Consider the following 18949-nt stretch of genomic DNA (forward strand, 5'->3'; position numbering starts at 1 on the left):
CAAAAACCCGCGATTTTGGTGCAGTGTGAATGGGGTATTACCTTTCTTAGCGCGACTGAAGACTACTGCCTGCCCTGGCTCATTTCAAGGAAGCATTACTGGAGCCTCAGAACTTCCTGTTTCTTAACTACACAAGTTGCATCCCTGGGCTCAGTTGTTGGTGAGCCATGAATGGAGCAAGTGGCAAAGGACTAAAATAAATATGGACAATGGAGTTCAACTGATCCCCTCATGTCGGGAAAATATAAGTAAAGCATGTTTAGTGTTTAAGTAACACATTTTAAAATCAGAACATGCCAAATATACAAATCTTATTTACATTAATGTCAATGGACTAGATCCATTGTATAAGCATATTAAAATAGGCTTGCAGTGAATGTTAATCATAAGAATAAGAGAAGGCTACTGCATGCTAGTATATAAGAAATGGACAACACAGCAATGGTGTAAATGTTTTATTGATGTGTGACAAGTAAACATTGTACATGGACTAGTTTATCAACATTACTCTGTATACAAGAACTCAAAGACTCAAGATTAAGGAATTTAGAAAACGTAAAGGCCAGAGGGTAAAAAGTCACTGCAAGTGAGATATGTAAATCAAAGAATTTGTTTCACACGTTGTTATAGATCAGACCCGATAGGTAAACGGCATAAGAGTTCTTTTTTAAGCCCTACCCAAAGTCTCTCTTTAATAAGATGAAACAAAATGCTGCAACTGTTGCATGAATACATTGCAGGGGAAGTACCTAAAAAGATCTACGCTGTTCAGGAAACAGTGGTATTCCCATAGTTTATAGTTAAAGGTTTCAAAAATCTACCCAGTTATTTTACAATATTAAAATGTTCAGAGTGCATTTAGTTTTGTGGTGTGATGTTACATGAGGGGCAAACTGAAAAATGTACACTGGTGTTTTTTGCTTTTTATTAATCCATTATAATATATTAGAAATGGATATAAATCCACTATAAATACTTAATGGATTGCTTTTACCTAGATATGTTTACCAGCCTTTTGTAATCAATGTTTTACTATGGAACATTGTGTTAACTCTTAGAAGAAAAACACCTGAACATGAATCAACCAACCCCCCCATAGATATTATCAATTTATTCTATTCCCACCCAACTCAATAGAAACACAGAAAGAGACTTATAAAAAGTGTAGCATGCTGCACTTTTTGAAAATGTCCCCAGCCGCAAAAGATAAGATGGTAAAACATGGATCAAAGACAAAACATATGTGCATACACCCTAAGAGCAAGTGGAAAGCAATACATCTGCAAAATAATTCTCTCACAAATGCAAGTTCATTTAAAAGCAATACATTAAATAGGAGACTCTTCTCCCATTGGAAATAAATGTGCATAATACACCAATCTGCAATTCCCATATGGGAAAATACTGCTTTGAATGCAAATATAACCACTTTTTTTTGACTGACAGCCCTTTCCTGATGTCAGGGTCATTTTATGCCATGAAAAAAAAAGACAGACAGATTCTACAGTTATACTAGTAGTTTACAAAGAAAGTTGTTGTACGCTGTATGTTGAGTGCATAAAAAAAATTATTGTTTTATTACTTTACTCCAGGGTTTCCCAAAACCAGTCCTCAGGGCTCCCTAACAGTCCATGTTTTCCATATCTCCTTGCTGGAGCACAGGTGTATTCATTACTGACTGACACATTGTAAAAGATCCACAGGTGTGATCCTAATTATGTCACATGTGATCAGGAAAACCTGCACTGTTAGGGAGCCCTGAGGACTGGGTTTGGGAAACCCTGCTTTACTCAGCCATGTAGGCCTTATATTGCCTTTAAGAGATTCTCAGAAGGGGAGAGTGGGTAGATATTTCTGCTGAACCATTTAGATTAGTGAAAGTAGAGATTTTTGGGCAATGCTGTCCAAACTGTCAATGGGTAATACTGCATGTAACACTAGACTGCTGTACCTTATGAACTATATATACATACAATGGTCGAAGTGTAAATTTACAAGTGGCGATATGGAAAATGTAAGTGAATGGAATTTGATAGTTCTACAATACATACATATACACACACACTTGTTTCGCATGTAAATGCCTTTAATTGTTTCCTGTTGGGTACTAAATAATGTAAAACAGATATAACATCCAGTTCATATTAATTCTGATAATCCAAATGGTCAGAACTCTGGAAAAAAAAAGCAGCATTCTTAGTTTAACACAGGTACATGGGAACTCCATCCAAAAAGCTGTGATGAGTATATTTATGTTGGTTCTAATACTAACTGAGCTTCATCACAGAAGAAAAACTTAAAGTACATTTTATGGAGAGTGTGGTTTTGCTTTAGAATAATGACCATACTTCAGTAAATGATAAATAGAATACTGGAGCAAATATGAGGGTTGATCCTTTACCTGTAGCCACTATAATTCCATAGTTGCCAATATTTTTAAATACAGTTTCCATAGACATACTGCTGCTGAAGTTCTCAACATGTCCGGTTGTGAAACTGCCAGGAGTACTACAATCCTCAGCATGCTAAGATTTCCTCAACTTAATTATAAGATCTTATTTACACTTTAAATATAAAAAGCCCGCAGAATAAGAACAGTTAATAAGAATTAAATCTAAGTAGTACAATAAAAGGACATTTATTGCGCAGGTGGTCAATATTGAAAAGCAGGGACATTTCCAGGGAGAGAAATATGAAACCTGGGACTTTAGCTGGATTTAAGAACCACTGTGATAACATATGTAATTGGATCTGGCCCACAAGCATACAACTAACCAAAGTATAACATTTCTACAACTGTTGTTTTTATTATCATTCTGTACAAGCTATGAGCAAATGTATGTGTTTAATATAGTTCTCTTTGCCACTATTTTCGTTCTATGGGACATAACAAATTAGCTTCCAGGATCGCGGAAATGCACGGCAGCCTCCTTCACGATACTGCTAAACCGCAGATCAGATTTCCCTTCGCATCCCATATGCTCCTATGAGTCCTGGCCAAACCATTAGATGACATCATACCATGCCACTAAGGTGTATCCTCAAAATGTGGAATTTTAAAAGAATTACTATATCTGAATTGACTGACAAGAAAAACCCTTGGCAGAGATAAATGGGTTATGTGTAAGAAATAGTGCACTAGTACAGGCCCGGAAAACTTTATTTTTCCACATTTGGGGGGGTATTCAATTGTTAGCGTTAACGGAAAAAAATGAGCGCTCAAAAAATCTTATCGTTAATAGGGCAATTAAACCCTGAGCGGCGAGCTGAAATTCCGCGAGTAAACTACCGTATTAACGCTTTTCTCGCGCAATATTACCATATAAACAGTAATATTTTTTGAGCGCTCGGTTTTTTCCGTTAACGCTAGCAATTGAATACCCCCCTTGGTGTTTACTACCATAAACATCTCAAATAACCTATTTGTATATATTTTTATATTGGTATTCTATAGATTTTCGGTAAAACATGTGGGCAGAAATCATTCTGTATAGACAACTTCATTTATTTGCATTTATTAACATGAATGGCGTCAATATTTTGTATATTTTGCCACGGTGAGAAAATAATCACAGACTCCTAAGGGGCAGAGCAATGAGCAACAACCTTATAAAAAGATGGTTTACCCAGAACTGTGGATAATAGGTAACTCAGATATGGTGGTTACCTTGTTTTACAATAAAATATAAAAATAAAAAATAGCAAATTTTATACTTTAACTCATGTTTCAGTATTAGGCATTTTAAATATAATAAAAAAAAAAACAACTCTCAATGGTGATCTAAGCATACAAATTAAAAAGAAAACAATACTCTTCTAAAGACCATGGGGTAAATTTATTAAGCTGCATGTTTGAAAAAGTGGAGAAGTTGCCTATAGCAACCATCAGATTCTAGCTGTCATTTAATAGAACATACTAAATAAAATATAACAAGAATCTGATTGGAGATGTTGCCTATAGTAGCAACCACTTTTTGCAAATATGGAGCTTGATAAATTTATCCCCTTATCTTAATTTGCATAAAATAGAATAGAGTATCAATCCTACATATGGTGTCACTCAAAGGATTTCATTTGTCAATATTGTTCTGTATGCCCAACAATAAATAAAAAACACACAATCCTTATTTGAACAAGTAAAGAGCATATCCCTCTTTGTAATATATGTTAATGTTTTCACTAGCACAGCATTAAACTGCAAAGCAATGGTACAATCCATAAACAATAAAAAACAATATATTTTTTATAGTAACTGTGTGAACAATTATATTCAAACTTAACATTCATACAATGAAAAGAAAATAGGCGAATTATGCTTTTGGCTTAAAATATCACCAAATACGTGGTATAGAATAAACACTGTAGCAAAATATGAGCAGGCACCATATTTTGTAAAATGTAAGATTGGCTTTCGCTCTCTTCAGCGGACTAGACCTTTACCAGATCCATCTACAAGGAGCCTGCATTTTCTATTACGGTTTTATACAGCAAGCAACAGTTGAGTTTTCTATAGAGAGCCAAATAAAATGTGTTCTTTAATTGTATACTATCACAGAAATTTACCACAATATACAAGGTAAATAGGATTATAGTTAAATTAGACGTTGTTGAAATCAAAATATTACAACATTTTCAGTCTTTTGCAGACGTCAGGATATATATAACTGCATGTGCTGCATAGAGAATGGTCATATTTTTACTTCACATTCCTCTATTAACAAAGTTTACATTTTTAATCTGATACGTCTAAGAGAGTAGTGTCTGTCTGTATGGACACATCTTTAGAACCTAAGTCTAGTTCAATTGCCTTTGCAAGCACATAAGCTCTGCAATTTCAGAAGACATTTACACTGAAATGAAAAAACTAAAATGGGTGTAAAAATGCAGGATCTTTAGGTTGACCACCCTCCCTCTCCATGGTCCCAGCATCCCCTAAGGCCCCCGTTCTGCTCTCAAAAACGCAGAATGGAGGCCTCTTCTGAGCAGCGCATTCAAAAGATCGCACATGCTTTTGAAGAGGCCTCCTACTCTGCTCTATTGCCCGACAGGCGAGAATGTCAGCACTGGGCCCCTACCCAAATTTTGCTATGGGACCAGGCGATGCACTGTTCTGTCCATGGTCACACAAGATGAATTTCTTATGTGAACTGAGCCTCAACAACTCAAACACCTGTAAAATCTGAAATTGCCAAATTCTCTAACATTATCCCTTTATGACAATTGTGAAAATCATCATAGTCATATAAATTTGCAAAAATCAAGTTGCTTGTGGGGAGGGGATTCTCATACAGACATGTGATGTGCCTTACATGACTTGAAGGCAATCCATCAAGAAACACATTAAAAAATGGCAGATATGAAGGAAGTATGTAGGGCCAATTTACTGAATGCACAAATAATCTTTTGCTATGCAGTATTGTTACAAAAGAGATAATTTGCTCATTGATATCTACCTTTCAGTGTATAAAACAATTAAAATTACGCATACATTTAACTAATATAGAGCAGATATTTTAAATCAATATCTATGTTTCAGGAACAAAATTTGAGGACTCTAGTGATTTTTCCATTAGAAAACAATCTGCTGATATTGGTAGGAGCACAAATTATTTCAACAATACAGTATAAAATGGGTTGAATTTTAGTTGGTTGAGTCCAGCGGATGACCCCTTTCTTTGGATAATAAACCAGCATTATCCACTGGACTGCTAATCCTCCAGAAAGACATAAGTTTACAGTCAGTACATTCATCTTAATCTGTTCTTTGCGTCACCCTTCCCCAAGGTTTACACATGACTGAGGTTGCTATAGGTGCACTTTAAATGTGTTACACACAAATATCATTAATCACAGTTTCAGAACTATTCATGATTTTCCAGAAAAAGCAACTAACTAGGAATTTTACTTGTGATAGTATAATGTATATTTAATAAATTTTATTCAAACAACTCAGCCAAATTGTCTCACAGACAGTTTTACACTATATTCCACACACAAAATGAAAAGGTGCTAACTAAAATATTTAAATACAATAATAAAAGTATGCAGGTGCATATTTCATGCAGCATCTAAGAGTTCGTAGTCCCTTTCTGCTTGTATTTAACTTAATTTGGATCAACTTGAGTAGCAAAAATTACAACAATGAATTCATGAACAAATTCATCTAAAATCTAACTATACATTCAAATATCATATACTGTGTCATGTAAAACATAAAAGTATCCCTATAAATGAAAAAATACTGCTTTCTCTAAATTTGTATGTAGCCATATTCGAGACTAGTTCAAGCTTGCAGCAAGTAAAAAATATAATATACTGGATTTTTTAACTGTAGTAAATTTAAAAACATGAAAAGATTAAAAAGAAGAATATTTTAATCTCAATCTGTACGATCTACACAAGCAAGAAAAATATATTGTTGCATACAACTTCATAGGAAACGTCAGTACACAAAAATCTTTTTGCACTCTTATGCTCATTTGGTTCTATTACACAATCTGGGCAAACATTTGCCTTTTTTTCATTTGAAAGATTTCCGGCTTATTAAAAAAAAAAAAAAAAAGGTTAATGTCAAATTCTCTGGGGCATTTTGCTATAGTAAATTCAGAAAAGTATAGCGCAGGTTATTTCATTACTGAACACATAAAAAACTGAAAATATTAGAGGTTTTTTTGCACAATAGAGAACACAAAATGTTTCCATAATGTGGCCATTTTTGATTTACCTATTTAATATTAATTTTGTTATAGCCAACAACAATATTACATCATCAACATTTTAATTGCAGTAAATCCGGTAAACAATGTTTATTTCAATGTCTATTTAAGCAATTTTTTAAGCAAGACTGTTCAATAAGAGGAAAAGCTCATGAAGCCAAAATAGGAATTAACTATGGCCTACCTAGGCCTATCATAGCATTCTACTACAACATTTAAATAGGTATCATTCCACCAATACAGTAAATGAAAACAAGATAGCTCACCCCTTACAAAGTTGGACAGCACTCCTTACCAGGAAACACTATCAATGGGACACTGCTAAACGGGTACCTGCCATGCCTCAATCATGTCACATGTACTTTGTGAAACGATATGCAGCATTCTCATTATTAATGGATAAGCCCACATACAGTGTGTTTGGGTGACTGGTACACTTAAATAATAGTGTTATGCATGGAGTATAGCTCGGAAATAAAATCCAGAGAACACAATGGGCACTTATAAAGCAGATGCGTACAATGTCATTTTGACCAATTGCCATCACTAATACTACTTTCTTATAGGTGTGTATGATAAATTGCACACATATACACACATATACATACATACATAGCAGTACTCTGCTTTCAATAGTGGCAATTGCATACATATAACACTTTAATTACAGAGCTATTCTGTACATTGCGGTTAGCAATATCTATTTAAATGTCAGTTACTGCCATAACCACTTATATGGGTACTCTATTAGTTAATAGCATGTGGATGGATTTGAAGAAGCAAAAAATATTAACAATTCTACATGTAAAGATTAGGTCTCTCCAGACATCAAGCATTCCTTTCCAGTGACTAGTTTTACATTCCTCTTCCTTCACCCTTTGTCCTCCGGGAATTTCTCCAGACACAGGTTTAACAAGGGTAGGGACAATTCTGTCTGGCTGTTGTATTTCCTTGGGCACATTTAACTTATGTATATATTTAACAAGACATACATATTTAGCGAGTGGTCTTTCTCCTCTCATATGATGGAGAAAAAGTGTGAAAAAGCATTATGTACCCAAAGATAAGGCATGAACAAAATAAATTGCACAGCAGAGATAAAATTGAGATTGAATGCTTAAACTGTCAAACAACCATTTTCGTGACAGTACAGAATCATGTTTATCACAAATAGCTATAGACCTTCAAAAGCTGGTGCAATTTCTTATCTGTCAAGGACATAATAATAATAATAAATACAATGTTAAACATTATATCAAATCTTTGAAAAACATTGGGTGCACCCCCTTCATCGAAGAGGTTGCCTTAAGATCCCCTTATTCCCTTAACCAATTTCCCCTATTCTACCCTCTCGACCTTTCAACAGAAAACAAAAATCAGTAGTGTTTTATTCTACAGAGAAAATTTAATATATCTTCTATCTTGTTAGCTGGCCAACCACTTTCAGAAGGGTCTTATTTTCTTGCTTTAGCTGTTTATTTTCATCTTCTATGTCATCCAAATCCTCAGGAACAAAATAAGAAGAGACAGTCAATAAAAACAGTCTGCAATCCATACCGTAAAATTCATTGTAAAAGGAAATTCATTATTCGAAAATACACACATCTGTAATATGTATGGGAAAATATAAAATGTATATAAAATGTATTCAGATTTGTAGTAAGAGAACACAGGAGTGTAAAGGTAGAAGGGGGACACTGGTAAGAAGGAAATTATGAAGGGGATGATGAAGACATCTATTGTATTATAGTTTTTAAAACATACTGCGTGTATATAGGAATTATGTTGATATAAGTGCTCTGTTATTATGAAAGTCACTGAACCAAGCCCTTTATTGTTTGTAAGGTACAATAAACCACATTCTGCAACTACACTTGACCATTTAATTACTCAGAGACATAGGGTGTGCTGGGTTCTTTTATTCTTCCCTAGACAAAACAAAGGCTCTTGAAACATTTCTGACAATATTATATATACACACATAGAAACACACATATTTATTTAAAGTGCAATGATCACCTAGTAACAAATTAACTTGCCCCTTAAAGGCACTCTAATGTAAAAATATTTATTGCCAGTGCCTATTACAATTAATTTATATGCTAGACATAGTTCATGACATCCCTTTGTAAAGGGATTGCAAGTATATGAGATTGTCATGGTCTTTTATTTGCCTGCTGTCTGTCACATTTTTGGACCTCTGGTTCTGGCTCTCTCTGCATCTGCCAGCTGTCAGTGACCGTTGGGACTTGAGGTAATGTCAGAAGATCAATGACACCATATTTCACAACCACAGTGCAGATTTAAAAGGCCCCATTTTATACAAATGAATGACTGATTTTCTTCTACTACCCTGCAAAAATACATAGAGATCACACAGAATGAAAGGAGCCCAAAATAACAGTTCCTGACATATGTCTACCCATTATTGGATGGTCTACTTAACACCCACCCTTTGTAAAAAACTGACCAGTATACTACAGTTCCACAAACAGCTGTCAGTATGTTCCCTGGAGCACTATTTAATGTCATTGTGTAATTCTGATATGCCCTGTATGTCTGAACTGTTATTTGATATATGGTCACTTAAAAACTGTGCATTTTTTAAGTTTATGAAGTAATTATTACAACATTTTATTTTTTATGTTTGTTTTTTTTTTTACAAGGCAAAGGTCTTGCCGCACACCTTGAAAACTTCACAACTCTCCCCTAATCAGAAATAATTTGCCCTTTAGGCTCTTTTTCTACATCAAAGGGCTGATACAATACAGTACATTCATACATCTTTACAGCAGCATAATCTATGACTGGATGGTGATTTATTCTCAACAGGGATCTGAATGGCAAGCCAGTCATGGTTTGATTCAACTGTATGAACACACTGTGTAAGTGATCTAATGGCAATAATAAGTGTATCTTACATTTCTTACTTGCTGCTTCTCTGACTTTTAGTATAAGGGACATCCCATTCAAGTGCCCTCTGGTAGCAGGTGCCAAATGCCTTGGCACGAATGGCCCCCTCCTATAAGCTGTCCTGCCAGACCACAGCCTATAGGTAATTCAATATAAGGCATACTGATTACGGCACATGACGCCCTTGCTGCCAGCTTCTACTGCCAACTGTAACAGTGCACCATACTAATCTGAAGGTTTGTGCCAGATTCTGCACATCTTACACATATAGGCAACAGAGGACAGCATGACAAGTCTCAAAAAAGTAAAACAGACATACATATGGGGGTATTCAATCGGTAATAATGCGCAGGCCACGTTACTTTTAACAGTAACGCGGCCTGCACATTATTACCGTCATTACGGTAGTTCTAACGCCGGCTTTCAGCTCGCAGCTCCCTGAAAGCCGGGCTAAAACTACCGTAATAACGGTAATAGTTTTAGCACGGCGGTACTTCGGGGGGAATTGAATTCCCCCCCATACATTTGTTTCACCTGGCACTTCGAGCATCAACTGGCAACCATGTGTCTCTATTAGACATGAAGACTAATGATATAATATATACTATTATGAATGGAATACATACAAAACAGCAGCTATTATTTTCACCAAACCCAAGAATCTAGTAATTATCTTAATAATATAAATACATACTCTGTTTAGTAGGTCGATTTCCTCCTTCATTTTGATAATTAATTCTTCTTTGTCTTGCATTATCTTCACTAATCTTAGATTTTCTTGCCTCTCTTTTGCTAGCTCCTGTCAAGCACACAACATATATGAATATATTTTGTATACAGTTTGTGCATCCTAACATGCAGGCAGCTGAGATGAATGAAATATTAGCTCACCTTTTCAAGCTCTTCAATCTTTTTTTCCAAGGAACTACCCTGCCCAGAATTCACAGAAGAAACTGTCTCTCTGCTGTTGCGAGTGCATGCTGTCCGTTCATTGCGGGAAAAACGATTTAAGGCTTCATCATCAGGAGCATTGTTTGTGCTATGAAACAGCAAAAGTGATTGAGATTTATTTTACATTCAACAGGTAAGGAACATTACAGATGCAATGCAAGTCAGGAAATGTAAAAGTCTATTCACAAATCCATATATGTTGTCGGACATTGAAAGGAGTTAACAAGTTTTCCACTTTCCTGGCTTTAGCATGCGCTCCTACAGCTTTTACTAAATACATGGGGGCGGGAGTGATTCTTCCTTTCTGTATTGTGGACAAATATTCATATTTTATGTATTGCCCCAGGACATGGCTCATAGTTGTACCTAATGCAGAAACATCAATAAAATTATCTTGGGGAAAATGAACAAAATGAGCCTGATGGTATAAATACAGTATATATGTATAATACATACATACATACATATATATATATATATATATATATATATATATATATATATATATATATTATACACACACAGCTGTAAAGCACAGAAGCCAGAAAGGTATAACACTATATTTAGTAATAGATGCAGGAGGGCATACACAAGCCAACACATTGATCTGTAGATGGACACTGCTGCATAAGGATGATTTATAACCTGTACCACAAATGTTCTATGGAGATGTCACAATCTAACTTTTGAACAAATGCTCCCCGTTTTATGGCTAAGCTTATGGATCTGCAGAATAAGAAGGTAGCACCAGCAGGGGGTACAAACTTTGAATAGTGTTGGGAGGATTGGGCCATTTCTTGCAGAGACTGGTACAGACATGAGATCAGAGACTTGTGAACCAATAAAACAGGATTTTGTATTACAGGGGAAAACTATTTAAATGAGAGAGTAGAGGGCCACATTACCATGTGCATTCCATGCTTTGTAGCAGAACACCTTATTTACAGTAATTGTTAAAAATTAGGTCCGGCAAAACAATTGCCAAAACTCATTCTGTACATAGTGCAAATAACTTACTCTCATATACCTTTCATATTCATGAAATAAAAAGAGAACACTATAAGTGGAAAATTATAACATACCTTGTTAAGATACGGTTTTATATTTATTTGTATTGTTTGGGCTGCATCTTGCATTGATTAATCAGACAATTACATTTAACGATGTGTAGTTGTTATAACAGTATGAACAAAAATTGTGTATGGTTTGAAGCAATTGTAAACTAAACAGGAAGAATGACTGCAAGAATCCTTCTATTGTGAATGTAACTATGCCAACTGGCTAAATAGATTGTCCTAATGTGACTAGGAGACAGGGTGTTCAAAAACTTCAGTCAGAACAACATTTGTCTTTTCCATAGACCAGATGATTGAATATGATTGGGTCAATGTTGTTTAACCTCTGGCTTGCGCTTGGTAGAAATATGGAAACCGTGCCAAGGAAAACTATTTGCAAGCCACACAGGACAATTATTATTTATCAGTGTAAAGGAGCAAATGGGAGACTGTAGACTGACTTATCCCATTACTGCTGCTATTTTTTATTTGTAAAAGTGCCACCAAGCCAAACAATATATAAAATTGTACAACTGCTTACTCCGTACAAATAATTAAATGCAACCAAATAACATTTCCCCACACATTTATTTATATTTTAACAACAACAAATCTAGCAGCATTGTTAAACTGCAGGTAACATACTGTAATAGTGAATCTCACATATCACTGGTTCAGTATGTCTGCATGGGCACCTAAATTTACACTGCAACAATGCTGGAAAAAAACAATATTGTCACAGCCCGTTGTCGCATACATAAATAATATTACGGATAATTTATTGCAATACTTTCTCTACAAAGAGCCAAAACACATTTTAACCATTAGTTTAATATTTGGCGATTCCAGCACTTGTAAATTCTACTATGATCATCATATGTGCACATTGGCAGATCCTTACCCAAACATCATTTCTTTATCCTTATCCTACTCTGTTTGTTTGACTCATCTTGCTTCCATTTTTCACCCCAGCATTTTGTAATACTGACGCTGTTTAATTATTGTAGTTGTCATGATTACGGTCAAATCAGAAGTTAGGAAAATAATATAGTAATGAGGTCAGGGTCCGTCTCAAAGATAACAGTTCTTTTAACATGCAAAATCATTGTCTGCAAGTAAGGTTGGGGTTCACATATGCAGATATTTACTTTGGGAGGTTTGTGTTATATCACATATCTGAAGTGTTTATGCTGTGCGACTTTAATGTCCTGATGACCAGTCAACAATGGTTTACTGCACAGCTTCCTGATGCAGAAAGATTGGGAATTCCTTTTTAGTCACAAAAGATAAGAGCTGTGGTCACTCCTAGTATATTATATATTGATATAGGAAACATAATACATCAAAGGACCACTATCCATAATCCACATTTAAAGAAGACCTCTGTATCTATACCTGTAATCAATGAAACTAACCACATGACTTGGGTAATCAATAGACACCAAGCCCTTAAGGAAGCTAACAAAATAAAGTATCTCCCTAAAGAATCCATATAGCATAATCATGTTTCTTATGCATATGTGCAGAAAACCATATCTTATTTAGTGGGCGTGAAATTATATCAGTTATGTTACATAAGAGATATCCTAGTTATAGTATTCATTACTCCAAAAACATACTAGCAAGGTTAATTGGCTGCTATCAAATTGACCCTAGTCTCTCTGTGTGTGTGTATGTTAGAGAAATTAGACTGTAAGCTCCAATGGGGCAGGGACCAATGTGAGTGAGTTCTCTGTACAGCGCTGCATAATTAGTGGTGCTATATAGCTGCTGCTGATGATGATGATTATTAGAAGTGTTGTGGAACAAAAGAGCAATACAAACAAAATATGTTTAAAAGAAAATGATTTTAGGAATTATTAATTTTTGGGGCCCAGTCTGCTACTGAGGAACTGTAGACCTTCTAGCCCTCCACCAGGCAGCAGATTATATTAAAGTAAGTTGGTGTAATTTTTCCATTTACAATTTGGCAATTATTTTAGGAAACCTGTATTACATTTATATTTTTGTATATCAATTTTTATTCAATAAGCATTGTGATCATATTACACTCTATTTATTAAAGTTCAGTATTTGTGTTATAAAAAAAAGTGAATATTTTAAAACGTTACATTTAAGGTAGAAAATTGTTTGATTCACAATAACTCAGACTCAGATTAAATTGTGTTATAATTGCAGTTTGAGATAAATCCAGGAGTAACTGAAGATTTCCTAAAAGTGTCAGCTCTTGAAATAAGTTTGACAGAACTTTGATTCTAATAGTGAGTGTGAAATACAACTTTGGGGATTTTTCTTTCAATTTTAGAGAGACCAGAAGGGTGCTGTGAGTCTGGTAGTGACAGCAGCAATTACTGCAATTTATTGAAAACTCGATAAAACATTTCAGGAAAAAAGGGTTAATTAACCTACACACAAGTGATGACAGGATTGTTTCAATAATTTTAATGAATTAACCCCTGTCGAATTACCAAGGGCCATTTGCAAACTTCTACAAAATGTACATATCCACAAGGCTTCATTTTGGGACCCAGTGCACCAACATTTCCACCAAGTACATATCAAGGTGTATACCCACTTAACAGTCTTTGGAGGAATTTAAAAAAAAAACAAAAAAAAACAAACCCTTCCCTCAGAAAGCAGGGAACATCCCTGTAACTGTGCTTTCTCAATCTCATTTAAAAAGTCCTATCCCACAAAATGAAGCTAATATTTACACTTCAGTCCAAATCTGCTCTTCGCAAAGAATACCCCCAGCCCCCATATTCTCCCACTGGCTGGAGCAAACTGCTGCACCACCCCACCCTCAAAGACATCTTGGCCCTCAGATCCATGTGCTTCACTGAAAACTATGTGAAATTCTGCAAAAGTAGGAGGATGACATTACAAAATATCACTTCTGCTGCTATTTTCCACTTACACTCCCATTTGTATAAAGTATCTTTGCGTCTTTTCACTCTGTGCATGCTCAGAAAGCAAACGTATGAAATTGTGGCTATTCAGACCTGCAATGTTTTGCCACTTCCGACTAAAGATGCGTGACGGGGAAGGGAATGGGTGTTCCAACATAGGCAATGTACAGTAACAGCGCATGTGAGCAATTGTGTTCATATTGATCCTGGAACGTCTGAATTCGCAGATACGACGGAAGAAGAATTTATATCTGCGGGTGGTCAGTGGCATGTGTATGTAGCGGATGATAATGACGAATACCTAAACTAGCGAATGGTTTGTAATTGAAGGTCTGCTAATGATTCACAGATGCTTATTGAGACTTTAGTAGTGTAGTGCTTAGATTACGATTTGACAAGTGTTGTTCCTGCTGTATCAAGTACTAGGTTATTCAAGTTTAAATGATGCTTCATAGCAATTACGTTCATAACATATTATGACATGAGCACCCTTCTAATGACGCACACACGACAACTTCTTGCTTGTACTTTTCTTTTTAATTGTCAGGACGGCAAAGTAGTTCACAACACAAAATTCCAATCTTACTTGAAACCCTGCTGCTAAGTTAACAAAGACAAACTCCCTAGTCACCGGCCAACTTTTTCAGCATCAGTCACACTGATTAGTGCATCTCTCAGGCCTAAATACTTTACACTACTTCCCCAGCACTAGCCTGATGGACAGGTAATACTCCCACCTGAACTTTATAGAATAGTTCTCTTCAGGTGCTCTGCTTGATAAGTCTCACTGCAGACACACCCTGTCAGCTGCTCATAGCTGTGGAAAAAGATACCTCTAAATGACTTCAAAATATGTAAGTTAAAACACACTATTATCTTGTCACACATACGTGCTCCACTTGTATATCTTTAAGCTATATGCACTGCTATACAAAAGCGTAAATCTCTGCTGTCTTGCCCTGCAGAATGTCAGCTGAATACCTAACTGTTCTCTTTGAGGCCTGTGCCAAACAACTCCCTTTGTCACAATATAAAACAAAAAGGTTTTTGCACATATTTGCAATTTGTCAAGAGGATGCATCGGTTACTCATTCAGACCTGGGTGCAACTTCAACTGAATATGGTGTGCAGCATTTTCAAATAGAAGTTACGCTTAAGCTTGCGTTCCACTCTGAATCAGTCTCACATTCTTCTAGTTCTGTTTTTGTTTCATCATTTTGTGGAATGTTATTTTGCACTGTATTTGTAAATTTGCATCTCACCGAATAAATAGTTGAGACAATGGACAATTAATTTTGCTGTGTGTTGCAGTCAAAAAAATATTGGGAAGATTCAATGCCAAATTCCACTGGCGAAAGGTGCAAATTTCTGAACCACAATGCAAAAAAAACAAAACAAAAACAAAAAGGCAAAGATTTCACAGACTAAAAACACCACAATAGAAGCAGTGCATGCAAAAAACACATGAGAGATTTCAAACTACTGCCCATTGAGTAAACATTGTCCATCTAATGACCAGGAATACATTTCAAGCGATCAACTGTCATAATCCCTTTTAATCGTGTTTGCCAATTATGATACATAATAAATAGTATGTCTGACTTTACTATGGATTCCTTAATTTCTCATTGCAGATTGTGAAGCTAGAAATAAAAGATGATCCCAATAGAATACTTTCTGATATGGACTTTGCCTACTCTCACGGAAAATCTGGGAGACTCAGGAATTTCTTCCAGACTCCAGGGGAGTAGGCCACCCTACCAGATACATCCTTTCCTCCTTGTCAATAGGGCGGGACAGGGCAATGATGACACCACTTGTATCACCACCTGGGATTTCCTTGGGACTTATTGTATATTTGTCACGAGCCGCGGCGGTACTCACAGCCACCGCGGCTCGCTTCCTGTCGGTCCCAACGTCCCGGCCGTCACCATGACGACCGGGACGTCATTTCCTTCCAACTCCCGACCGTTGCCAAGGCAACGGTCGGACGCTTCCTCAGCGCCGTGTCCTGGCAGCCAGGCGCGCATGCGCTCTAGGGACAATCAGGCAGATTTAGCCTGTGGCTGAATTAGCAGGCATTAGCCTGCAGGTGTGGATTTCAGGGCTAAGCCCTGATTGGTCTTGCTTAGTGCTGGCAATTAGCCTACAAGTGTGGCCATGTCTAGGGACAGGTTCTGATTGGTTGTGGGTTGTATTTAAGGCAATGAGGTCTGCTGCCTCATTGCCGGTTATAGCTTCTGTGCTCCAGTCTGCTGACCTGCTTGTTCCAGTTCCTGTTTCCTGTATCTACGTTTTGACTTCCCGTGTATGACCCTTGGCTTCGTATTTGACTTCGCTTGTGTTTCCTGTGACCCTGATCCTTGGCTCGTTTACCCGTTCTGCTACTTTGCCTGTGACCTCTGACCTCAGCTTGTTCATTGTTACTGTTACCTGCTGCCGGCCCTTGACCTCTGCGTGGACCTGACTCTTCTTGCCTGGGTTCTCCCCAGCCGGTACACACTTCACGACCCTCTGTCAGTCTGCAGCCCAGTCTGTCCCCACCATCAGGGGCTCCAGTGAACACCTGACTGGCAGAGTAGACTCCGGGTTGTGTTGTGCCGGCTGGAGGGGTTCCTAACATTATAATCGGCCCACTCACAGAGACAAGTTTGGAATGGATGCAAGTGGATCCTCACCGTCTCCGGCACAAGCCCTAGCAGCCTATGTTGAGTCCTTATATCAGATGATCCAGGGATTGGCTGAGCGTCTGTCTGTTCAAGAAGAAGCCGCAAAAGTGTCATAACCCACTTCAAGTTCCGTCTGTGAACCTAAGATGAACTTGCCGGATCGCTTCTCTGGAAATAGGTCCCTGTTTCGGAATTTCAGGGAGAGCTGCAAGCTCTATTTCCGATTGAGACCCCGCTCCTCTGGGTCAGAGCATCAAAGAGTCGGGATTATCATTTCCCTTCTACAGGGTGACCCTCAGTCCTGGGCATTTTCCTTGCCGCAGACCAGTCCTGCCATGCAGTCAGTAGACGCTTTCTTCGAGGCGTTAGGTCTATTATATGACGACTCGGACCGTATTGCCTCCGCTGAAGCTCATCTACGGGCCTTGAAACAAGGCCGGCGCTCGGCAGAGGAATACTGCGCTGAATTCCGTAGATGGTCACCTGATAGTGGATGGAATGATCCTGCCTTGCGGAGTCAGTTCCGTCTTGGCCTGTCGGAACAGGTCAAAGACTCTTTGGTGCAGTACCCATCTCCTACCTCTCTGGAGGATCTGATGCACCTCTCCATTAAAATCGACAGGAGATTTAAAGAGCGGAAAACCGAAAAGGAGACATCATCACATCTATCCGGCTTCATTCCTGTTCCCACGGATGGTGAGGAACCCATGCAATTGGGAGCGTATCGTCTCTCCCCTGAGGAAAGAGACAAGAGAAGATCACAGGGCTTATGTCTCTATTGCGGCACAAAAGGCCACTTCTCCCGTTCCTGCCCGAATAAGCCGGGAAAAGAGCATGCCTAGGGAACGAGGGGAAAGTTCACCTAGGTCTACAGATTGTCTCCCCGAAAAACGCCTTATTGATCCCTGCACAGCTCACGTTTAGTGCTCGTTCAATGGACCTGTCCGCCTTCATTGATAGTGGAGCTGCAGGCAACTTCCTGGACATCGGGTTCGCCCGCGCTGCTAAAATTCCGATGGTAGAATTCAAGTCCGCTATTACTGTCTGTGGCTTAGATAGAGGTCCGTTGCCTGGTGGCAAGATTTCCTGGGAGACCTCGCCACTACAATTAAAAATCGGAGCTCTCCATTCAGAGTCAATAACCTTCCTCCTTATCGATTGTTCATCAGTTCCCTTGATCTTGGGCCACCCATGGCTTTCCCGTCATAACCCTGTCATGGACTGGGTAAAAGGAGAAATTGTCCAGTGGAGCTCTTACTGTACACAGTCCTGCTTGTCACTGCCCCTGCGGGTGATTCAGTCTATTCCGGAGCAGCTTCCCTCACAATATCATGAGTTCTGGGATGTGTTCTCCAAGAAAGCTGCTGACACCTTACCACCTCACCGTGACTTCGACTGTGCCATCGAGCTTATTCCTGGTTCCAACTTGCCTAAGGGTCGCCTGTACTCTCTCTCTGTTCCCGAGACCAAATCCATGCAGGAATACATCAATGAAAATCTGGAGAAAGGCTTTATCAGGCCATCTAAATCTCCCGTAGGAGCAGGATGCTTCTTTGTATCCAAAAAGGATGGAGGGCTAAGACCTGTATAGATTACCGGGGATTGAATCTTATCACAATTAAGAACACCTATCCTCTTCCGCTCATTTCCGTACTTTTTGATCAATTGAGAGGGGCTACGGTCTTCACAAAAATCGACCTTCGTGGAGCGTATAATCTCATCCGTATCAAGGAAGG

General features: G+C 37.8%; 1 protein-coding gene across 2 annotated transcripts in view; it reads right to left on the reverse strand.

The window, feature by feature from the left end:
• Nucleotides 1-6356: 6356 nt before the first annotated feature.
• PAWR (pro-apoptotic WT1 regulator) overlaps nt 6357-18949 on the reverse strand; it is a 98729-nt gene continuing 86136 nt past the window's right edge. For both annotated transcript variants that reach the window (XM_075209589.1, XM_075209590.1), the window contains exons 5-7: nt 10521-10668; nt 10324-10428; nt 6357-8220 (exon numbers count right to left, since the gene is read on the reverse strand). In XM_075209589.1, coding sequence (XP_075065690.1) covers nt 8134-8220; nt 10324-10428; nt 10521-10668 — 340 coding nt within the window. In that variant the 3' untranslated portion in view covers nt 6357-8133. The remainder of the gene's footprint in view (nt 8221-10323; nt 10429-10520; nt 10669-18949) is intronic.

Source organism: Mixophyes fleayi, chromosome 4 (genome assembly GCF_038048845.1).
Source record: "Mixophyes fleayi isolate aMixFle1 chromosome 4, aMixFle1.hap1, whole genome shotgun sequence".
NCBI lineage: Eukaryota > Metazoa > Chordata > Amphibia > Anura > Limnodynastidae > Mixophyes > Mixophyes fleayi.